The 25143-nt window shown below is 48.3% G+C and overlaps 1 protein-coding gene across 1 annotated transcript in view; it reads right to left on the minus strand.

The window, feature by feature from the left end:
* The window catches only part of LOC119955276 (F-actin-monooxygenase MICAL3-like), a 179781-nt gene that overhangs the window by 56305 nt on the left and 98333 nt on the right, over positions 1-25143 (minus strand). Inside the window, exons 10-12 of the mRNA XM_038781347.1 lie at positions 19118-19225; positions 11800-11893; positions 4903-4953 (exon numbers count right to left, since the gene is read on the minus strand). Coding sequence (XP_038637275.1) covers positions 4903-4953; positions 11800-11893; positions 19118-19225 — 253 coding nt within the window. The remainder of the gene's footprint in view (positions 1-4902; positions 4954-11799; positions 11894-19117; positions 19226-25143) is intronic.

Here is a 25143-nt window from a genome sequence, read left to right on the forward strand (position 1 = left end):
TCCATAACCATCCATCTCTCCATTACCATTCATCTCTCCATTACCATCCATCTCTCCATTACCATCCGTCTCTCCATTACCATCCATCTCCCCATTACCATCCATCTCTCCATTACCATCCATCTCTCCATTACAATCCGTGTCCCCATTACCATCCGTCTCCCCATTACCATCCATCTCTCCATTACCATCCATCTCTCCATTACCATCCGTCTCCCCATTACCATCCATCTCTCCATTACAATCCGTGTCCCCATTACCATCCGTCTCCCCATTATCTTCCATCTCCCCATTATCTCCCCATCTCCCCAGGGGCTGGTTTACCTCACCAGGCTAAATCGCTGGCTTTTAAAGCAGACCAAGGCAAGCCAGCAGCACGGTTCGATTCCCGTACCAGCCTCCCCACATAGGCGCCGGAATGTGGCGACTAGGGGCTTTTCACAGTAACTTAATTGTAGCCTACTCGTGACAATAAGCGATTTTCATTTATTTCATCCGTCTCCCCATTATCACCCGTCTGTCCATTACCATCCGTCTCCCCATTACCATCCGTCTCCCCATTATCATCCGTCTCCGCATTATCATCCGTCTCTCCATTACAATCCGTCTCTCCATTACAATCCGTCTCTCCATTACAATCCGTCTCTCCATTTCAATCCGTCTCTCCATTACAATCCGTCTCTCCATTACAATCCGTCTCTCCATTACAATCCGTCTCTCCATTTCAATCCGTCTCTCCATTACAATCCGTCTCTCCATTTCAATCCGTCTCTCCATTACAATCCGTCTCTCCATTACAATCCGTCTCTCCATTACAATCCGTCTCTCCATACCATCCGCCTCTCCATTGCCTTCCACCTCTCCATTGCCTTACACCTCTCCATTGCCTTCCACCTCTCCATTACCTTCCACTCCATTACCATCCCCTTTCATTACCTTCCATCTCTCCATTACCATCCGCCTCTCCATTGCCTTCCACCTCTCCATTACCTTCCACTCCATTACCATCCGCCTCTCCATTGCCTTCCACCTCTCCATTGCCTTCCACCTCTCCATTGCCTTCCACCTCTCCATTGCCTTCCACCTCTCCATTGCCTTCCACCTCTCCATTGCCTTCCACCACTCCATTGCCTTCCACCTCTCCATTACCTTCCACCTCTCCATTACCTTCCATCTCTCCATTGCTTTCCTTCTCTCCATTACCTTCCACCTCTCCATTACCTTCCACCACTCCATTACCTTCCACCTCTCCATTACCTTCCACCTCTCCATTACCTTCCACCTCTCCATTACCTTCCACCTCTCCATTACCTTCCACCTCTCCATTACCTTCCACCTCTCCATTACCTTCCACCTCTCCATTACCTTCCACCTCTCCATTACCTTCCACCTCTCCATTACCTTCCACCTCTCCATTACCTTCCACCTCTCCATTACCTTCCACCTCTCCATTACCTTCCACCTCTCCATTACCTTCCACCTCTCCATTACCTTCCATCTCTCCATTGCTTTCCATCACTCCATTGCCTTCCACCTCTCCATTACCTGCCATCTCTCCATTACCTTCCATCTCTCCATTACCTTCCATCTCTCCATTACCTTCCATCTCTCCATTACCATCCGCCTCTCCATTACCTTCCGCGTCTCCATTACCTTCCATCTCTCCATTACCATCCGCCTCTCCATTACCTTCCATCTCTCCATTGCCTTCCATCTCTCCATTACCTTCCATCTCTCCATTACCATCCGCCTCTCCATTACCTTCCACCTCTCCATTACCTTCCATCTCTCCATTACCTTCCATCTCTCCATTGCCTTCCATCTCTCCATTGCCTTCCATCTCTCCATTGCCTTCCATCTCTCCATTATCATCGATATCTCCATTACCTTCCACCTCTCCATTACCTTCCATCTCTCCATTACCTTCCATCTCTCCATTGCCTTCCATCTCTCCATTATCATCGATATCTCCATTACCTTCCACCTCTCCATTACCTTCCATCTCTCCATTACCTTCCATCTCTCCATTACCTTCCATCTCTCCATTACCTTCCATCTCTCCATTGCCTTCCATCTCTCCATTACCTTCCATCTCTCCATTACCATCCGCCTCTCCATTACCTTCCATCTCTCCATTACCTTCCATCTCTCCATTACCTTCCATCTCTCCATTACCATCCATCTCTCCATTACCATCCGCCTCTCCATTACCTTCCGCCTCTCCATTACCATCCGCCTCTCCATTACCTTCCATTTCTCCATTGCTTTCCATCTCTTCATTATCATCGATATCTCCATTACCTTCCATGACATTACCATCCATGTCCCCATTTCCAACCATCTTAGATCATAGAATTCACAATGCAGAAGGAGGCCTCGAGTCTGATTGAGTCTGAATCGACCCTCTGAAAGAGCATTCTGCCTGAGCCCAATCCCCACCCTATCCCCATAACCCAGTAACCTGACCTAATCTTTTAGATAAATTTATCATGGCCAATCCACCTTGCACCTTGCACATCTTTGGACTGTGGGAGGAAACCGGAGCACCCGGAGGACACCCATGCAGACACATCTCCAATACTTCATTACCATCAATTTCTCCATTTCCATCAATCCCGCCCATTACCTTCCATCTCATTACAACCCATCCCTTCATTATATCCACCTCTCCATCACCATCCGCCTCTCCATTACCATACACCTCTCCATTACCATACACCTCTCCATCACCATCCGCCTCCCCATAATCATCCATCTCTCCATTACCATACACCTCTCCATCACCATCCGCCTCCTCATAATCATCCACCTCTCCATCACCATCCGCCTCCCCATAATCATCCATCTCTCCATTACCATACACCTCTCCATTACCATACACCTCCCCATAATCATCCATCTCTCCATTACCTTCCACCTCTCCATTACCATGCACCTCCCCATAATCATCCATCTCTCCATTACCTTCCACCTCTCCATTACCATCCACCTCCCCATAATCATCCGCCTCTCCATTACCTTCCACCTCTCCATTACCTTCCATCTCTCCATTACCATCCATCCCTCCATTACCATCCGCCTCTCCATTACCATCCATCTCTCCATTACCTTCCACCTCTCCATTACCTTCCATCTCTCCATTACCATCCGCCTCTCCATTACCATCCATCTCTCCATTACCTTCCACCTCTCCATTACCTTCCACCTCTCCATTACCTTCCGCCTCTCCATTACCTTCCGCCTCTCCATTACCTTCCGCCTCTCCATTACCATCCGCCTTCCATTACCTTCCATCTCTCCATTGCCATCCGCCTCTCCATTGCCTTCCACCTCTCCATTACCTTCCACTCCATTACCATCCGCCTCTCCATTACCTTCCACCTCTCCATTGCCTTCCACCTCTCCATTGCCTTCCACCTCTCCATTGCCTTCCACCACTCCATTACCTTCCACCTCTCCATTACCTTCCTCCCCATTACCATCCATCTCTCCATTACCATCCGCCTCTCCATTACCTTCCGCCTCTCCATTACCTTCCGCCTCTCCATTACCTTCCATCCCTTCATTATATCCATCTCACCACCACCTTCTCAAGAGTAGTTAGAGATGGTCATGTCAGCAATGCTTACATTTGCTGAACAAAAAGATGACCATCCGTGCCTTTTCTGTACCCACCTATCACTTTTTCCCACGTTACAATCTATTACTCCATCTTCCCTAACAGCACAGTGGGTGTATCTACACCGCAGGACTGCAGCGGTTCAAGAAGGCAACTCACCACCACCTTCTCGATCACTATTAGGAATAGGCAATAAAGAACAATGAAAAGTACAGCACAGGCTCCAAGCTGCCCGTCTAAAATAAAATCTTCTACAGTTCCGGGGTCCGTATCCCTCTATTCCCATCCTATTCATGTATTTGTCAAGATGCCCCTTAAATGTCACTATCGTCCCTGCTTCCACCACCTCCTCCAGCAGCGAGTTCCAGGCACCCACTAGCCTGGATGTAAAAAAACTTGCCTCACACATCTCCTCTAAACCTTGCCCCTTAAACCTAGTAATTGGCCTTAAACCTATGCCCCCTAGTAATTGACCTTAAACCTATGCCCCCTAGTAATTGACCTTAAACCTATGCTCCCTAGTAATTGACCTTAAACCTATGCCCCCTAGTAATTGACCTTGAACCTATGCCCCCTAGTAATTGACCTTAAACCTATGCTCCCTAGTAATTGACCTTAAACCTATGCCCCCTCGTCATTGACCTTGAACCTATGCCCCCTAGTAATTGACCTTAAACCTATGCCCCCTAGTAATTGACCTTAAACCTATGCCCCCTCGTCATTGACCTTGAACCTATGCCCCCTCGTCATTGACCTTGAACCTATGCCCCCTAGTAAATGCTGGTCTAGCCAGCGAGCCCCATGAAAGAACTTAAAAAACATCCATCTCTCCCATCACAATGTTTCTCCATTACTGTCCATCTTTCTCCATTATCATCCCAATGACAGTCCATCTTCCACTTCTGCCATTCACCACACACATCGTTCTGACCGAGGGACTAAGGCTGATAGTATTCAGAAGCTGAGGAACGGAGATCAGCTGACACAACCCTGCCCAGCAACTGTTCATTGGCCATCCCAGTGACCAGCTGACAGGTCACACGCCCAATCACTTCAATCAAAGTTGGAGAAAATAGTCTCTCATCCTGTTTCTTCATGAGGAATATCCCGCTTAATAACACCAGACACTGGACCAGCGATGGGCAGTGGTGAGGATGCAGGTATTTTAACCTGGTGAAACTAAAGAGAAGGGTTTGCAGCCAGGGATGGAGGTGAAGAGAAAAGGGCTAGAAAGGAAGGTAGAAGTCAGAGGAGTGGCGATGTAGAAGGACAGCCATACGTACCACCCAGATGCAAGTCGAGGATTTCACTGTAACTAGACTCTCCCCAATAGTCTATAATAAGATTAGAAAGAGTTAATGTACAGTGCCAGGCAAAAGGCAATAAAGGACATGCACACACACACATGCTATTGAAGAGGCAGATCCAGAAAATCCAAACTGGCAGCAAGCAGCAGTTCCCTTCACCAAAACTGGTGCCGTCTGTTACTCCCCTGTGACAATGTGTTACTCTCCCTGACAGTGCGTTACCCCCACATGACAATGTGTTCATTCCCTGTGACAGTGTGATACTCATGGGCAGCATGGTAGCACAGTGGTTAGCACAGTTGCTTCACAGCACCAGGTTCTCAGGTTCGATTCCGGCTTGCATCGCTGTCTGTACGGAGTCTGCACGTTCTCCCCGTGTCTGCGTGGGTTTCCTCCGGGTGCTCCGGTTTCCTCCCACAGTCCAAAGATGTGCAAGTTAGGTGGATTGGCCATGATAAATTGCCCTTAGTGTCCAAAAAGGCTAGGTGGGGTTACTGGGTTACGGGGATAGGGTGGAGGTGTGGGCTGAAGTAGGGTGCTCTTTCTCAGGGCCGGTGCAGACTCGATGGGCCGAATGGCCTCCTCCTGCACTGTAAGTTCTATGATTCCCCTTGACAGTGTGTTACACCCTCCGTGAGTGTGTTACTCTTTCCGTGACAGTGTGTTACTCCCCTGTGACAGTGTGTTATTTCCTTTGACAGTGTGTTGCTCCTCCTTGACAATGTGTTCATCCCCTGTAGCAATGTGTTATCATAGAATTTGCAGTGCAGAAGGAGGCCATTCTGCCCATCGAGTCTGCACCGGCTCTTGGAAAGAGCACCCTTCCCAAGCCCACACCTCCACCTTATCCCCATAACTCAGTAACTCCACCCAACACTAAGGGCAATTTTGGACACTAAGGGCAATTTATCACGGCCAATCCATCTAACCTACACATCTTTGGACCGTGGGAGGAAACCGGAGCACCCGGAGGAAACCCACGCACACACGGGGAGGATGTGCAGACTCCGCACAGACAGTGACCCAGCCGGGAATCGAACCTGGGACCCTGGAGCTGTGAAGCGATTGTGCTATCCACAAGGCTACCGAGCTGCCCTGACAGTGTTACTCCCCCGAGAGTGTGTTACTCCCCCGAGAGTGTGTTACTACCCTGTGAAAGTGCATTACTGCTCCTGACAGTGTGTTACTGCCCCATGACAATGTGACAGTGTGTTACTCCCGTGAATGTGCATTACTGCTCCTGACAGTGTGTTGCTCCACAATGATAGTGTGTTAATACTGCCTGAAAAAATGTGTTGCGCCCCCATGACAGTGTGTTACTCCCCATGACAGTGTGTTACTCCCAATGACAGTGTGTTACTCCCCATGACAGTGTGTTACTCCCCATGACAGTGTGTTACTCCCAATGACAGTGTGTTACTCCCAATGACAGTGTGTTACTCCCAATGACAGTGTGTTACTCCCCCATGACAGTGTGTTACTCCCCATGACAGTGTGTTACTCTCCCATGACAGTGTGTTACTCTCCCATGACGGTGTGTTACTCTCCCATGACAGTGTGTTACTCTCCCATGACAGTGTGTTACTCTTCCATGACAGTGTGTTACTCCCCCATGACAATGTGTTACTCTCCCATGACAGTGTGTTACTCCCCCTGAGTGTTATTCCCCATGACAGCGAGTTACTCCCCATGACAGTGAGTTACTCCCCATGACAGTGAGTTATTCCCCATGACAATGTGCTACTCTCCCGTGACAGTGTGTTACTCCCTATGACAGTGTGTTACTCCCCTGTGACAATGTGTTACTCCCCATGACAGTGAGCTATTCCCCATGACAATGTGCTACTCTCCCGTGACAGTGTTTTACTCCGTATGACAGTGTTACTCCCCTGTGACAGTGTGTTACTCCCCATGACAGTGAGTTATTCCCCATGACAGTGAGTTACTCCCCCCGACAGTGAGTTACTCCCCCTGACAGTGAGTTACTCCCCCTGACAGTGAGTTACTCCCCCTGACAGTGTGTTATTCCTCATGACAGTGAGTTAGTCCCCATGACAGTGAGTTACTCCCCCTGACAGTGTGTTACTCCCAATGACAGTGTGTTACTCCCCATGACAATGTGCTGCTCTCCCCGTGACAGTGTTTTACTCTCCATGACAGCGTGTTACTCCCCCATGAGTGTGTTACTCACCCATGACAGTGTGTTACTCCCCCATGACAGTGAGTTACTCCCATGACAGCGTGTTACTCTCCCATGACAATGTGCTACTCTCCCATGACAGTGTGTTACTCTCCCATGACAGTGTGTTACTCTCCCATGACAGTGTGTTACTCCCCCATGACAGTGTGCTACTCCCCCATGACGGTGTGTTACTCTCCCATGACAGTGTGTTACTCTCCCATGACAGTGTGTTACTCTCCCATGACAGTGTTACTCTTCCATGACAGTGTGTTACTCCCCCATGACAATGTGTTACTCTCCCATGACAGTGTGTTACTCCCCCTGAGTGTTATTCCCCATGACAGCGAGTTACTCCCCATGACAGTGAGTTACTCCCCATGACAGTGAGTTACTCCCCATGACAGTGAGTTATTCCCCATGACAATGTGCTACTCTCCCGTGACAGTGTGTTACTCCCTATGACAGTGTGTTACTCCCCATGACAGTGAGTTACTCCCCATGACAGTGAGTTATTCCCCATGACAATGTGCTACTCTCCCGTGACAGTGTTTTACTCCCTATGACAGTGTTACTCCCCTGTGACAGTGTGTTACTCCCTGTGACAGTGAGTTATTCCCCATGACAGTGAGTTACTCCCCCTGACAGTGAGTTACTCCCCCTGACAGTGAGTTACTCCCCCTGACAGTGTGTTATTCCTCATGACAGAGTTACTCCCCATGACAGTGAGTTACTCCCCCTGACAGTGTGTTATTCCCCATGACAGTGAGTTACTCCCCCTGACAGTGTGTTACTCCCCATGACAGTGTGTTACTCCCCCGACAGTGTTACTCCCCATGACAGTGTGTTACTCCCCATGACAGTGTGTTACTCCCCCATGACAGTGTGTTACTCCCCATGACAGTGTGTTACTCTCCCATGACAGTGTGTTATTCCCCATGACAGTGTGTTACTCCCCCTGACAGTGTGTTACTCCCCATGACAGTGTGTTACTCCCAATGACAGTGTGTTACTCCCCCTGACAGTGTGTTACTCTCCCATGACAGTGAGTTACTCCCCATGACAGTGAGTTACTTCCCCTGGCAATGTACAACTCTCCCATGACAGTGTGTTACTCCCACTGACAGTGTGTTACTTCCCCTGACAGTGTGTTACTCCCCCTGACAGTGTGTTACTCTCCCATGACAGTGAATTACTCCCCCTGACAATGTGTTACTCCCCATGACAGTGTGTTAATCCCCATGACAGTGAGTTACTCCCCGAGTGTGTTATTCCTCATGACAGTGAGTTACTCCTCATGACAGTGAGTTACTCCCCCTGAGTGTGTTACTCCCCATGACAGTGTGTTACTCCCCCGACAGTGTTACTCCCCATGACAGTGTGTTACTCCCCCATGACAGTGTGTTACTCTCCCATGACAGTGTGTTACTCTCCCATGACAGTGTGTTACTCTCCCATGACAGTGTGTTATTCCCCATGACAGTGTGTTACTCCCCCTGACAGTGTGTTACTCCCCATGACAGTGTGTTACTCCCAATGACAGTGTGTTACTCCCCCTGACAGTGTGTTACTCCCCGACAGTGTGTTACTCTCCCATGACAGTGAATGAACCCCCCTGACAATGTGTTACTCCCCATGACAGTGAGTTACTCCCCCTGACAATGTACAACTCTCCCATGACAGTGAGTTACTCCCACTGACAGTGTGTTACTCCCCATGACAGTGAGTTACTCCCTCTGACAGTTACTCCCCCTGACAATGTGAGTTACTCCCCCTGACAAAGTGAGTTACTCCCCCTGACAATGTGCTACTCCCCATGACAGTGTGTTACTCCCCCTGACAGTGTGTTACTCCCCCTGACAGTGTGTTACTCCCCCTGACAGTGTGTTACTCCCCCTGACAGTGTGTTACTCCCCCTGACAGTGTGTTACTCCCCGACAGTGTGTTACTCTCCCATGACAGTGAATTACTCCCCCTGACAATGTGTTACTCCCCATGACAGTGAGTTACTCCCCATGACAGTGAGTTACTCCCCCTGACAATGTACAACTCTCCCATGACAGTGTGTTACTCCCCATGACAGTGAGTTACTCCCTCTGACAGTTACTCCCCCTGACAATGTGAGTTACTCCCCCTGACAATGTGAGTTACTCCCCCTGACAATGTGCTACTCCCCATTACAGTGAGTTACTCCCCCTGACAATGTGCCACCCTCCCTGACAGTGTGTTGCTGTTGTTAAGTTGTCCTGACTGGGTGTTTGCATTGACAATGTGTTTGATTGGCTGACTTGCCAAGTGATTGACTCGGGTATTAGTAACTCAGGCTTTGCTCATTCTCTTCTTGGCTTCTTTTTGAGAGTTGCTGAGCTCCCCGAGCTGCCTCGTTGGGATGGGAAACATGCACAGCAGGAGGAGTGACAGACAACGTGACACAGAGTAACCGGCCCACACAGAAACCCATAGCTTGGAGCCCAGAGTGAGGGTCTTGATGTAGTAGCAGCAAGACGAGGCGAAGAGAAGGAAGTCTTCTGTGTTAACCAGCGATGGGATATATCTGATTGTCAGGTTCCTCAGCAAGATTTCATAATTTCCAGCTACTATAATCCTGATCCGAGGTTCAACATTCCATGGGCAGTTGGCGAGGAGCAGCCCAGTGTCAATTGTGATTTAATTCAGTGCTGGGGTCGCTGGACAGCGTCACCAGTTCACAGGTAGAGGGAGCTGGAAGCCATTGCTGGGACACTTTGATGTGCATGAGTGTCGAGGGAGGTGCTGATGTCCCCAGCCGGAGTGCTGGGGCCCAGCAGCTGGTCAGGAACCCAATCCTGCTGTGATTCTGGGGTGGCAGCACCATCGATTGGGTGTGGGCTCCAGAGTGATGCCCTCTGTGGTGAAATAGCCCACCGTCCCTCCATGTTGAGAGTCATCTGAAGAATTGCACTCGGACAGAAAGATCCCAGTGAATGTTGGCAGTGAGGGGGGGGGGGGGGGGGGGGGGGGGGGGGGGGGGAGGAACTATCCTGTCAGCATAAACTTTATGAGGATTGTGGCTGCTGCTCAGAAAACGTCTAAGAAATAATACAAATATTCTAGAATGTTCCAGCTCAAACTCAGCTTCACAACTGAGCTGGGAGGCAAAATGTGAACAGACAGGAGAAGCACAAGGAAACCAACACTCTGCCCCGGAACAATTAAACATCCAACTCTTTCAAACTAAACTACACCTGAATCTGATCCCTGGCTCTGTGAGGCAGCAGTGCTCCCGTGCCACCCATCAGGGATTGGCTCCTGGAGTGAGTGTGCTCCTGGGCAGCTCAGGGATTGGCTCCTGGAGTGTGCGCGCTCCTGGGCAGCTCACTGATTTGTTCCTGGACTGAGTGTGACTCTGAGCAGCTCAGGGATTGGCTCCTGGAGTGAGTGTGCTCCTGGGCAGCTCAGGGATTGGCTCCTGGACTGAGTGTGCTCCTGGGCAGCTCAGGGATTGGCTCCTGGACTGAGTGTGGTCCTGGGCAGCTCAGGGATTGGCTCCTGGAGTGAGTGTGCTCCTGGGCAGCTCAGGGATTGGCTCCTGGAGTGAGTGTGCTCCTGGGCAGCTCACTGATTTGTTCCTGGAGTGAGTGTGCTCCTGGGCAGCTCAGGGATTGGCTCCTGGAGTGAGTGTGCTTCTGGGCAGCTCACTGATTTGTTCCTGGAGTGAGTGTGACTCTGAGCAGCTCAGGGATTGGCTCCTGGAGTGAGTGTGACTCTGAGCAGCTCAGGGATTGGCACATGCAGCAAGTGTGGCACTGAGCAACTCAGGGATTGGCTCCTGGAGTGAGTGTGCTCCTGGGCAGCTCACTGATTGGCTGCTGGAGTGAGTGTGCTCCTGGGCAGGTCACTGATTGCCTGCTGGAGTGAGTGTGACACTGGGCAGCTCACTGATTGGCTGCTGGAGTGAGTGTGATCCTGGGCAGCTCAGGGATTGGTTCCTGGATTGAGCGTGACACTGAGCAGTTCAGGGATTGGTTCCTGGATTGAGCATGGCACTGTGAAGCTCAGGGATTGGCTCCTGGAGGAGCGTGACACTGGGCAGCTCACTGATTGGCTGCTGGAGTGAGTGTGCTCCTGGGCAGCTCAGGGATTGGCTGCTGGAGTGAGTGTGCTCCTGGGCAGCTCAGAGATCGGCTCCTGCAGTGAGTGTGATCCTGGGCAGCTCACTGATTGGCTGCTGGAGTGAGTGTGACACTGGGCAGCTCACTGATTGGCTGCTGGAGTGATTGTGACACTGGGCAGCTCACTGATTGGCTGCTGGAGTGAATGTGACACTGGGCAGCTCACTGATTGGCTGCTGGAGTGAGTGTGACACTGGGCAGCTCACTGATTGTCTGCTGGAGTGAATGTGACACTGGGCAGCTCACTGATTGGCTGCTGGAGTGAGTGTGACACTGGGCAGCTCACTGATTGGCTGCTGGAGTGAGTGTGATCCTGGGCAGCTCAGAGATTGGCTCCTGGATGGAGTGACCAGGTCAGCTCAATGACACACATCTGGAAAATGGCCAACATATTTCTGCCCCAATACTGGAAGAAACAGTGTGAACCCTCATTGTGCTCTCAGGCTGCTGTGCAGGGATGTGGCTTGATGAGGCACTGCCATCATGATGCTTGCGCCCTCTAACAGTCTACCCAGGGAGTCTGGCAAGATGGTGGAGAGGTACCTGCTTCCCCACGGAGAGCTTTCTCCACAGCCACACCTCGCTCCTCAAGTTGTCGCTGCTTCTCCTCCACTTGCTCGAGCTGACGCTGAATGATCTGTCGGAGTAGAGGGGGTTAAACCAGGCTATGTGAGAGTACTTACACACTGTGTGACATAGTGGACAGTGTACCCAGAGCCCATACCCCTCAGGACAGTGTACGGGATGAGGTCCTACAAGCGGAATTCAGGGAGTTATGAGTTAAACAAAAAAGTAGGACCTCAAAGGTAGTAGTCTCAGAATTGCTACCAGTGCCAGGAGCTAGTCAGAGTAGGAATGTCAGGATGGATAGGATGAATGCGTGGCTTGAGAGATGGTGCAAGAGGGAGGGATTCAAATTCTTGGGGCATTGGAACCGGTTCTGGGTGAGGTGGGACCAGTACAAACCGGACGGTCTGCAGCTGGGCAGGACTGGAACTGATGTTCTGGGGAGAGGGGGGGGGGGGGGGGGGCGGTTGCGAGAGCTGTTGGGACGGGTTTAAACTAATGTGGCAGGGGGATGGGAACTGATGCAGGAAGTTGGACAGTAGTAAAACAGGGACAGAAACAAAAGGCAGTAAGGGGGAAATTGTAAGGCAGAGAAGCCATAGTCAAAAATCAAAAAGGGCAACAGTACAAGGTACAGTGACTGAGGGGAGCACAGTGAATAGGCTCAGTAATACTAAAAGGAATAAAACTGGAAGTAAAAACATAAATGGTAAGCAATGCGGCAGGTTGTTACATGAAGATATGGGTTCAACAAGGAAAATTAGGAGAACAGTCAAGAGGAAATATAACTTAGGAGAGGTGTTAAGATTCAAAACAGAGGTAAAAAAGCCAACATAAGTGTACTTTACCTGAATGCTCGTAGTATTCGGAATAAGGTAAATGAGTTGGTGGCGCAAATCATCGTGAATGACTATCATTTAGTGACCATTACTGAAACATGGTTAAAGGATGGTCACGACTGGGAGTTAAATATCCGAGGGTATCAAACTATTCGGAAGAACAGAGTGGATGGTAAGGGAGGTGGTGTTGCTCTGTTATTTAAGGATGACATCCGGGCAATAGTAAGGGATGACATCGGTGCTATGGAGGAAAAGGTTGAATCCATTTGGGTGGAAATCAGGAATAGTAAGGCGAAAAAGTCACTGATAGGAGTAGTCTATGGCCCACCAAATAGTAACATTATGGTGGGGCAGGCAATAAACAAAGAAATAATGGATGCATGTGGAAATGATACAGCAGTTATCATGGGGGATTTTAATCTACATGTCGATTGGTTTAACCAGGTCGGTCAAGGCAGCCTTGAGGAGGAGTTTCGAATGTATCCACGATAGTTTCCGAGAACAGTATGCTAAATGAGTATTTTTCGTCAGTATTCACACAGGAAACAGACAAAGTTGTCGAGGAGAATACTGAGATACAGGCTACTAGACTAGAAGGGCTTGAGGTTCATAAGGAGGAGGTGTTAGCGATTCTGGAAAGTGTGAAAATAGGTAAGTCCCCTGGGCTGGATGGGATTTATCCTAGGATTCTCTGGGAAGTGAGGGAGGAGATTGCTGAGCCTTTGGCTTTGATCTTTAAGTCATCTTTGTCTACAGGAATAGAGGACTGGAGGATAGCAAATGTTGTCCCCTTGTACAAGAAGGGGAGTAGAGATAACCCCGGTAACTATAGGCCAGTGAGCCTTACTTCTGTTGTGGGAAAAGTCTTGGAAAGGTTTATAAGAGATAGGATCTATAATCATCTGCAAAGGAATAATTTGATTAGAGATAGTCAACATGGTTTTGTGAAGGGTAGGTCGTGCCTCACAAACCTCATTGAGTTCTTCGAGAAGGTCACCAAACAGGTGGATGAGGGTAAAGCAGTTGATGTGGTGTTTATGGATTTCAGTAAAGCGTTTGATAAGGTTCCCCACGGTAGGCTATTGCAGAAAATACAGAGGCATGGGATTCAGGGTGATTTAGCAGTTTGGATCAGAAATTGGCTAGCTGATAGAAGACAAAGAGTGGTGGTTGATGGGAAATGCTCTGACTGGTGTCCAGTTACTAGTGGTGTGCCACAAGGATCTGTTTTGGGGCCGTTGCTGTTTGTCATTTTTATAAATGACCTGGAGGAGGGCGTAGAAGGATGGGTGAGTAAATTTTCAGATGACACTAAAGTCGGTGGAGTTGTGGACAGTGCAGGAGGGTGTTACAAGTTACAGAGGGACATAGATAAGCTGCAGAGCTGGGCTGACAGGTGGCAAATGGAGTTTAATGCAGAAAAGTGTGAGGTGATTCATTTTGGAAGGAATAACAGAAAGGCAGAGTACTGGGCTAATGCTAAGATTCTTGGTAGTGTGGACGAGCAGAGAGATCTCGGTGTCCACGTCCATAGATCCCTGAAAGTTGCCACCCAGGTTGAGAGGGTTGTTAAGAAGGAGTACGGTGTGTTAGCTTTTATTGGTAGAGGAATTGAGTTTCGGAGCCATAAGGTCATGTTGAGAGTTGTACAAAACTCTGGTGCGGCCCCATTTGGAGTATTGTGTGCAGTTCTGGTCGCCACATTATAGGAAGGATGTGGAAGCATTGGAAAGGGTACAGAGGAGATTTACAAGAATGTTGCCTGGTATGGAGGGCAGATCATATGAGGAAAGGCTGAAGGACTTGAGCTGTTTTTGTTAGAGAGAAGAAGGTTAAGAGGTGACTTAATTGAGGCATACAAGATGATCAGAGGATTAGATAGGGTGGACAGTGAGAGCCTTTTTCCTCGGATGGTGATGTCCAGCACGAGGGGACATAGCTTTAAATTCAGGGGAGATAGATATAGGACAGATGTCAGAGGTAGGTTCTTTACTCAGAGAGTAGTAAGGGCGTGGAATGTCCTGCCTGCAACAGTAGTGGACTCGCCAACACTAAACGCATTCAAATGGTCATTGGATAGGCATATGGACGATAAGGGAATAGTGTAGAGGGACTTTAGAGGGGTTTCACAGGACAGTGCAACATCGTGGGCCGAAGGGCCTGTACTGCGCTGTAATGTTCTATGTTCTATGCAATGGAACCTACGAGGGAACAAGCGGTCCTAGATCTGGTCCTGTGCAATGAGACTGGATTGATTCATGATCTCATAGTTAGGGATCCTCTCGGAAGGAGCGATCACAATATGGTGGAATTGAAAATACAGATGGAGGGTGAGAAGGTAAAATCAAACACTAGTGTTTTGTGCTTAAACAAAGGAGATGACAATGGGATGAGTGAAGAACTAGCTAAGGTAGACTGGGAGCAAAGACGTTATGGTGGAACAGTTGAGGAACAGTGGAGAACCTTCCAAGCGATTTTTCACAGTGCTCAGCAAAGGTTTATACCAACAAAAAGAAAGGACAGTAGAAAGAGGGAAAATCGACCGTGGATATCTAAGGAAATAAGGGAGAGTATCAAATTGAAGGAAAAAGCATACAAAATGGCAAAGATTAGTGGGAGACTAGAGGACTGGGAAATCTTTAGGGGGCAACAGAAAGCTACTAAAAAGCTATAAAGAAGAGTAAGATAGATTATGAGAGTAAACTTGCTCAGAATATAAAAACAGATAGTGAAAGTTTCTACAAATATATAAAACAAAAAAGAGTGGCTAAGGTAAATATTGGTCCTTCAGAGGATGAGAAGGGAGTTTTAATAATGGGAGATGAGGAAATGGCTGAGCAACTGAACAGGTTTTTTGGGTCGGTCTTCACAGTGGAAGACACAAATAACATGCCAGTGACTGATAGAAATGAGGCTATGACAGGTGAGGTCCTTGAGAGGATTGTTATCACGAAGGAGGTAGTGATGGGCAAGCTAATGGGGCTAAAGGTAGACAAGTCGCCTGGCCCTGATGGAATGCATCCCAGAGTGCTAAAAGAGATGGCTAGGGAAATTGCAAATGCACTAGTGATAATTTACCAAAATTCACTAGACTCTGGGGTGGTCCCGGTGGATTGGAAATTAGCAAACGTGACACCACTGTTTAAAAAAGGAGGTAGGCAGAAAGCGGGTAATTATAGGCCAGTGAGCTTAACTTCGGTAGTAGGGAAGATGCTGGAACATATCATCAAGGAAGAAATAGCGAAGCATCTGGATGGAAATTGTCCCATTGGGCAGACGCAGCATGGGTTCATAAAGGGCAGGTCGTGCCGAACTAATTTCGTCGAATTTTTTCAGGACATTACCAGTGCAGTAGATAACGAGGAGCAAATGGATGTGGTATATCTGGATTTCCAGAAAACCTTTGACAAGGATAGTGTACTCAGTGCTCCTTCAGGATCGTGTACCCCGAACATAATACCCCTCAGGATAGTGTACCCAGAGCATAATACCCCTCAGGATAGTGTACCCAGAGCCCATACCCCTCAGGACAGTGTACCCAGAGCATAATACCCCTCAGGATAGTGTACCCAGAGCTCATACCCCTCAGGATAGTGTACCCAGAGCCCATACCCCTCAGGACAGTGTACCCAGAGCATAATACCCCTCAGGATAGTGTACCCAGAGCATAATACCTCTCAGGATAGTGTACCCAGAGCCCATACCCCTCAGGATAGTGTACCCAGAGCATAATACCCCTCAGGACAGTGTACCCAGAGCATAATACCCCTCAGGATAGTGTACCCAGAGCCCATACCCTTCAGGATAGTGTACCCAGAGCCCATACCCCTCAGGATAGTGTACCCAGAGCCCATACCCCTCAGGACAGTGTACCCAGAGCATAATACCCCTCAGGATAGTGTACCCAGAGCCCATACCCCTCAGGATAGTGTACCCAGAACATAATACCCCTCAGGATAGTGTACCCAGAGCATAATACCCCTCAGGATAGTGTACCCAGAGCCCATACCCCTCAGGATAGTGTATCCAGAGCCCATACCCCTCAGGATAGTGTACCCAGAGCATAGTACCCCTCAGGATAGTGTACCCAGAGCATAATACCCCTCAGGATCAGGTACCCAGAGCCCATACCCCTCAGGATAGTGTACCCAGAACATAATACCCCTCAGGATAGTGTATCCAGAGCCCATACCCCTCAGGATAGTGTATCCAGAGCCCATACCCCTCAGGACAGTGTACCCAGAGCATAATACCCCTCAGGATAGTGTACCCAGAGCCCATACCCTTCAGGATAGTGTACCCAGAGCCCATACCCCTCAGGATAGTGTACCCAGAGCCCATACCCCTCAGGATAGTGTACCCAGAGCCCATACCCCTCAGGATAGTGTACCCAGAGCCCATACCCCTCAGGATAGTGTACCCAGAGCCCATACCCCTCAGGATAGTGTACCCAGAGCCCATACCCCTCAGGATAGTGTACCCAGAGCATAATACCCCTCAGGATAGTGTACCCAGAACATAATACCCCTCAGGATAGTGTACCCAGAGCCCATACCCCTCAGGATAGTGTACCCAGAACATAATACCCCTCAGGATAGTGTATCCAGAGCATAATACCCCTCAGGATAGTGTACCCAGAACATAATACCCCTCAGGAAAGTGTATCCAGAGCCCATACCCCTCAGGATAGTGTACCCAGAGCATAATACCCCTCAGGATAGTGTACCCAGAGCATAATACCCCTCAGGATAGTGTACCCAGAGCATAATACCCCTCAGGATAGTGTACCCAGAACATAATACCCCTCAGGATAGTGTACCCAGAGCATAATACCTCTCAGGATAGTGTACCCAGAGCCCATACCCCTCAGGATAGTGTACCCAGAGCATAGTACCCCTCAGGATAGTGTACCCAGAGCCCATACCCTTCAGGATAGTGTACCCAGAGCCCATACCCCTCAGGATAGTGTACCCAGAGCCCATACCCCTCAGGACAGTGTACCCAGAGCCCATACCCCTCAGGATAGTGTACCCAGAGCCCATACCCTTCAGGATAGTGTACCCAGAGCCCATACCCCTCAGGATAGTGTACCCAGAGCCCATACCCCTCAGGATAGTGTACCCAGAGCATAATACCTCTCAGGATAGTGTACCCAGAACATAATACCCCTCAGGATAGTGTACCCAGAGCATAATACCTCTCAGGATAGTGTACCCAGAACATAATACCCCTCAGGATAGTGTACCCAGAGCATAATACCCCTCAGGATCAGGTACCCAGAGCCCATACCCCTCAGGATAGTGTACCCAGAACATAATACCCCTCAGGATAGTGTATCCAGAGCCCATACCCCTCAGGATAGTGTATCCAGAGCCCATACCCCTCAGGACAGTGTACCCAGAGCATAATACCCCTCAGGATAGTGTAACCAGAGCCCATACCCCTCAGGATAGTGTACCCAGAGCATAATACCCCTCAGGATAGTGTACCCAGAACATAATACCCCTCAGGATAGTGTACCCAGAACATAATACCCCTCAGGATAGTGTACCCAGAACATAATACCCCTCAGGATAGTGTACCCAGAGTCCATACCCCTCAGGATAGTGTACCCAGAGCATAATACCCCTCAGGATAGTGTACCCAGAGCATAATACCCCTCAGGATAGTGTACCCAGAGCATAATACCCCTCAGGATAGTGTACCCAGAGCATAATACCCTTCAGGATAGTGTACCCAGAGCATAATACCCCTCAGGATAGTGTTCCCAGAGCATAATACCCCTCAGGATAGTGTACCCAGAACATAATACCCCTCAGGATAGTGTACCCATAACATAATACCTCTCAGGATAGTGTACCCAGAGCCCATACCCCTCAGGATAGTGTACCCAGAGCATAATACCCCTCAGGATTGTGTACCCAGAGTCCATACCCCTCAGGATAGTGTACCCAGAGCCCATACCCCTCAGGATTGTGTACCCAGAGCCCATACCCCTCAGGATAGTGTACCCAGAGCCCATACCCCTCAGGATAGTGTACCCAGAGCATAATATCCTTCGGAATAGTGTACCCAAAGTCCGATACCCCCACAGGATTGCGAATCCTGGAGCAAATACTCCCTCAGGATAGTTACCCAGAAGCAGATACTCCCTCAGTTACCAATAGATTGTGACCTGTCCAAGATGGAATTTATTAACCTGGGTCCATCCAGATGCTGCTTTATCTGGTGAATTTTCCCAGCTGATTTTACAATGAGCATGCTGCTGGCGACTTCTCATTGTAACCAATTTCTGTAGAGCCTACCATGAGATGAGGGAAGGCAAGTAATGAAAAACTGTGGGAACTAAAGCCTCCTGTTGTGAGATTGGAGCAGGATAGTTAAACGGGAATGGGGACATAGGAATGCTGGTAATCCTGACTGAACAGCTTCATCCCGATCCCCGAGTTACTGACCTGTGCCCTGTGCAGCCTCTTCAGCTCCTCCTGTTTGGCCTGTCGTCGAGCGGCTTTCTGAACTCTCCGAGTCAACTTGGAGTTCAGCTCTTCTTCAGTGTAGGGTTTCTGAAAAGACACAGTCAGATCGTCACCTCTGCTCAATAGCTGAGCAATCATTACCATCAAAACACAGAGCACGGAGTCCACGAGCACACAGATACCTCAAATCACTAGATCCAGTGACCAGGAGAACACAGATACCTCAAATCACTAGATCCAGTGACCAGGAGAACACAGATACCTCAAATCACTAGATCCAGTGACCAGGAGAACACATATCTAATATCACAGGATCCAGTGACAAGGAGAACCCTGGTAGTTCAAATCACTGAATCCAGTGACCAGGAGCACTGATAGCTCAAATCACTGGACCCAGTGATCAAGACCATACAGGGATTTCAAATCACTGGCTCCAGTGATCAGGAGCAAAGATAGATCTCAAATCACTGGATCCAGTTACCGGGAGCACTGATAGCTCAAATCACTGGACCCAGTGATCAAGACCATACAGGGATTTCAAATCACTGGCTCCAGTGATCAGGAGCACGCCTATACCTCAAATCACTGGATCCAGAGACCAGGAGCACACCTATACCTCAAATCACTAGATCCAGTGACCAGGAGCACACAGATATCTAAAATCACTGGATCTAGTGACCGGGAGCACAGTGACAGAGAGAGAGGGATAGAGGAGAAAATATGCAGAGAAATCTTTTTATTCTATGTTTTGACTGGGATTCTCTGTTGCGAGTCTCTCCCCACCCCCGCTGACAGGAAAATTTGGCACTACGCAGTGGGACCAGAGAATCCCGTTGCTGTGAACTAACAGAGAATCCAGCCCTTTATTATTGAAATGTGGGCATCGCTGGTTAGACCAGCATTTATTGCCCAACCCCAGTTGCTCTTTATAAGGTGGTGGTGAGCTGCCTTCTTGAACTGCTGCAGTCCTTGAGGTGTAGGTACACCCACAATGCTGTTAGGGAGGGAATACCAAGATTTCCGCCCAGCGACAGTGAGTCGCTCCAGGTGGTGGACTTCCCAAGTATCGGCTGCCCTTGTCCTTCTAGATGATAGTGGTCGTGGGTTTGGAAGGTGTTGCCTGAGGAACCTTGGTGAATTACTGCAGTGCATCTTGTGCACTGATGGTACACACGGCTGCCACTGTTCATCGGTGGTAGAGGGAGTGCATGTTTATGGAAGGAGGAGCAATCAAGCGGGCTGCTTTGTCCTGGATGGTGCCGAGCTTCTTGAGTGTTGTTGGAGCTGCACTCATCCAGGCAAGTGGAGAGTATTCCATCACACTCCTGACTTGTAGATAGTGAAAAGGTTTTGTTGGGTGTGGGTGTGGGTGGGGGGGGGGGGGGGGGGGGGGGGGCAGGAGGTGAGTTACTCATGCAGAATTCCGGCTTCTGACCTGCCCTGGTAGCCACAGTATTAATGTGGCTGGTCCAGTTCAGTTTCTGGTCAATGGTGACCCTCAGGATGTTGATAGTGGGGGATTCAGTGATGATAATGTATTGAATGTCAAGGGGAGCAAGTTAGATCCTCTCTTGATGGAGAATGGAGTTATTGGGGAAATTAATTACCCAAATATCGACTGGGAAAATGTTTGAGTAAAGGGTGAGGGAGGGGGACGAATTTCTGAAATGTGTTCCAGAGAACATTTTTGACATGAATGGTCTCAGTCCAATGGGAAACGAGACATTTGCTGGATGTGGTCGGTGAATGAGGTGGGCCAGGTGACTGTGCCTTGGGTAAGTGTGATCATAAGGTCCAGGTGGGTAATGGGGAAAAGCAAAGAGTGGAATTTCTAAGCTGGAGGTGGGCTAATGTAAAGTGGGATGGGAGGGACAAAATGGAATCAAAAACTAGAATAGGACAATGAGTGATCATTAAAGGAGGAGTGATTCAGGTACAGGATAGGTACTGGGTGTAGAATAGGTAGTGTAGTGGAAACGTCCATGCATTAATAATCCAGAGGCCCAGGTGGGTTCAAATCCCAGCACGGCAGCTAATGGAATTGAAATTCAATTCACAAATCCGGAATTATAAAGCTAGTAGATGGAATGGTGGCGCAGTGGTTAGCAATGCTGCCTCACAGCACAAGGGGTCGATTCCGCCCGCATGTGACTGTGTGGAGTTTGCACTTTCTCCCCATGTCTGCCTGGATTTCCCCCGGGTGCTCCGGTTTCCTCCCACTGTCCAAAGATGTGCAGCTTAGGTGACACTAAATTGTCCCTTAGTGTCCCAAAGGGGATGGGGCTTGGGCCTAGGTAGTGTGCTCTTTCGGAGGGTTGATGCTGACCCGATGTGCTGAATGGCCTCTTTCTGCACTGTAGGGATTCTATGATGATCCTATAATTCTAATCTCAGCTAAAACCCACCTGGTTCATGAATGTCCTTTAGTCCGGGTTCGAATCCCGGCCCTGGGTCACTGTCTCTGTGGAGTTTGCACATTCTCCCTGTGTCTGCGTGGGTTTCAGCCCCACAACCCAAAGATGTGCAGGGTAGGTGGATTGGCCACGCTAAATTGCCCCTTAATTGGAAAACATAATTGGGTACTCTAAATTTCTAAAAAAAATAGAATGTCCTTAAGTGAATGTGTGTCCTTTAAGGAATGCCAGCCTTGCCTGGTCTGGCCACAGTACTGATTGACTTTTAACCTCCCTCGGAAATGGCCGGCTAAGCCACTCAGTCCAGGAGCTATTAGGGATGTATCTCAAATTGCCAGTGACACCCTCACCCGTGAAAGAGAAAAACATTCCCACAAAGGTGAGAGGTGGGGTCTCCAAAGGCAGGGGAGGAAGATAGAGAATGTGATAAAGCAAAAAAAAGATTGTGTTTGATGCATATGGTGTGAATTTATCAAGTGACAATCAGGTCAAATCGAATAGGTTGAGGAGAGGAATATGACTGGCTGTACTGAACGTATGAATTGTTATAGATTATGGGCGTGATCTCACCAAATGGGAACTGTGTCCCACAGCAAGCACGTTTACATAGAATTTACAGTGCAGAAAGAGGCCATTCGGCCCATCGAGTCTGCACCGGCTCCTGGAAAGAGCACCCTATCCAAGGTCAACACCTCCACCCTATCCCCATAACCCAGTAACCCCACCCAACACTAAGGGCAATTTTGGACACTAAGAGCAATTTATCATGGCCAATCCACCTAACCTGCACATCTTTGGACTGTGGGAGGAAACCGGAGCACCCGGAGGAAACCCACGCAGACACGGGGAGGATGTGCAGACTCTGCGCAGACAGTGACCCAAGCCGGAATCGAACCTGGGACCCTGGAGCTGTGAAGCGATTGTGCTATCCACAATGTTACCGTGCCCCATGTTTCCTGGCACTCTCAGCACTGGGATGCACAACAGGTTTGTTTCAAATCACTAGCTTTCGGAGCACTGCACCTTCCTCAGGTGAAAGGAGCTATGCTCCGAAAGCAAGTGATTCTAAACAAAGCTGTTGGACTTTAACCTGGTGTTGTAAGACTTCTTACTGTGATCACCCCAGTCCAACGCCGGCATCTCCACATCACTGTTTAAAGTGAATAAGTCACCTGATCCGGATAACTTGCATCCCAGGTTGCTAAAGGAAATGGAATTGGAGATATAGGAGGAGCTTCCATAATCTTCCAATCTTTCCTCTATCCAGCGTAGATGTCACAGGATTAAAAAGTGGCAAATGTGACAAGATCGGGTTAAAAGGCAGTCCTATAACTAGATTATTGCTCACATCAGTGCTGAGTAAAGGTTCAGAAACAATCATTGAGGATAGAATTCGCAGCAACTTAGAGAGGTTTGTGATAATTTGGAGAGTCAGCACGGATTTGTCAAAGATCGATCATGCTTGATTCTCCCCAATTTTTGATGAGGTAACCAAGAAGCTTGATGACAGAAGTATGAGCAGTGAGAATAATACCAGTCAACTAACAGGATCTAGAGAGGCTGTCAGAACGGATAGAGACCAACCTGCTCAACCTCGCCTCATGAGAAGATCCCTCCATACCCACCATACCCAAGATCAACATAATGAACCTTCTCTTGTCTCTCTCCTGTGCCACTGAAGGCAGTCCAGAGAAGGTTCACTAGGTATGAAGGGATTTTCTCTAGAGGAGAGGTTGATTAGGCTAGGCTGTTTCGAGTTTAGAAGAATGTAAAACATCGGTTATATATATACTGCATCTTATATTGCAGTTTTTCTTCAAGTCTGGATTAAGGTATCTATTAGTTGCAGTGGTATTATTAAGGAACATAGGTTACAGTAAGCAGACTGTGTGTCTGCTAAAGTTGTAATGAAGAAGTCGTAAAAGGCGATATCATGATTGATCTTAACCATTTACTTGTTTAGAGAGAGATACCTAATGGAAATTTGTTATGATTGCTGGAGATTCCCTGGAGCGTAGATCATTTATGAGGGATTGTGCGTAGTCCTAGCTAAGCAGATTATGTAATTAATGGGATGAGCCAAGTCTGTCTGTAGTTTTGCAGACTGTTAGGAGTTTTTAAGTTGAACAGCAGTTTTGCCAAATACTGTCAGGTTGAGTAGGAGCTTCTGAGAAGACAGAAGGATCTTGAGGTTCTCTCTAAAAAAACCTCTACACAAATAAGCAAGTATTTATAAGTGGCATTAGGACTGTGCTGGGGCTATTTAATCGGAGTTGGTGAAGGTGTAAGTCGGAAGTTTTGAGTTTTTCCTTGTGTTTAAGAACTGTTCAGCTGTAAAGCTATTTTCTCTGATGTTAATGTGGTTAATTCTAATTTGAATTAATGTTTTTTTAACATAAGTCTAATGTGTCAGCCTAACGTCAGTAGTAGGGATGTTACTGGAGTCTATTATCAAGGGTTTCATAGCACAGCATTTGGATAGCAGTGGTATAATCAGACAAAGTCAGAATGGATTTATGAAAGGAAAATCTTGCTTGACAAATCCACTAGAATTCTTTGAAAATATAACTAATAGATTTGACCAGGGAGAGCCGGTGGATGTGGTTTATTTAGATTTTCAGTAGGCTTTCAACAAGGTCTCACATAGCAGATTAAAAATGTAAAGTTAAAGCGCATGACATTACAGGTAGTGTCTTGAGCTGGTTAGCAGAGAGGAAGCAAAAATTTGGAATAAATGGGTCTTTTTCTGATTGGCAGGCAGTGACTACTGGTCTATACGAGGACCCCAGCTGTTTACATTATATATTAATGATCTGGATGAGGGAACTAAATGTAGTATCTCCAAATTTGCAGATGATACAAAGTTGGGTGTGAGGGTGAGCTGTGAGGAGGATGCAGAGATACAGCAGGATTTGAACAGGCTGAGTGAGTGGGCACTTGCATGGCAGATGAAGGAGAACGTGGATAAATGTGAGGTCATTCGCTTTGGTAGAAAACATAGGAAAGCAGATTATTATTTGAATGGGTGTAAATTGAGAGAGGTGGATACTCAGTGAGACCTTGGTGTCCTCGTGCGTCATTCGCTGAAAGTAAGTACACAGGCACATTAGGTAGTAAAGAAAGCAAATGATATGTTGGCTTTCATAGCAAGAGGATTTGAGTATAGGAATGGAGGCATTTAATTGCAATTGTATAAGACATTGGTGAGGCTACACCTGGAGTCGTAGTTTTGGTGTCCGTATCTGAGGAAGGATGTCCTTGCTATGGAGGGAGAGCAGCGAAGGTTTACCAGGCTGATTCCAGGGATGCCGGGACTGTCATATGAGGAGAGATGTAGCCAGAGAGGTTCTCACACAGGGTCCCATTGCCTGAAACGATAGGACTGCCTGGTGTGTTGGCCTTGTGCATCTTCGGGAGGCAGTACAGATCGCCAATGTGGGGATTACACGGGATGACAGCACGTACGGTGCTCTGAAGGTCTGGATCAAACGTTTGGATCAGTCTGTTGAGTTGGCGGATGTGTTCTTTGGTTGGATCTGCGGGTAACTGCCTGTAGGCTGCCTGGTTGTTGAGTTGTCGGTATACTTATTT

Source organism: Scyliorhinus canicula, chromosome 20 (genome assembly GCF_902713615.1).
Source record: "Scyliorhinus canicula chromosome 20, sScyCan1.1, whole genome shotgun sequence".
Lineage (NCBI taxonomy): Eukaryota > Metazoa > Chordata > Chondrichthyes > Carcharhiniformes > Scyliorhinidae > Scyliorhinus > Scyliorhinus canicula.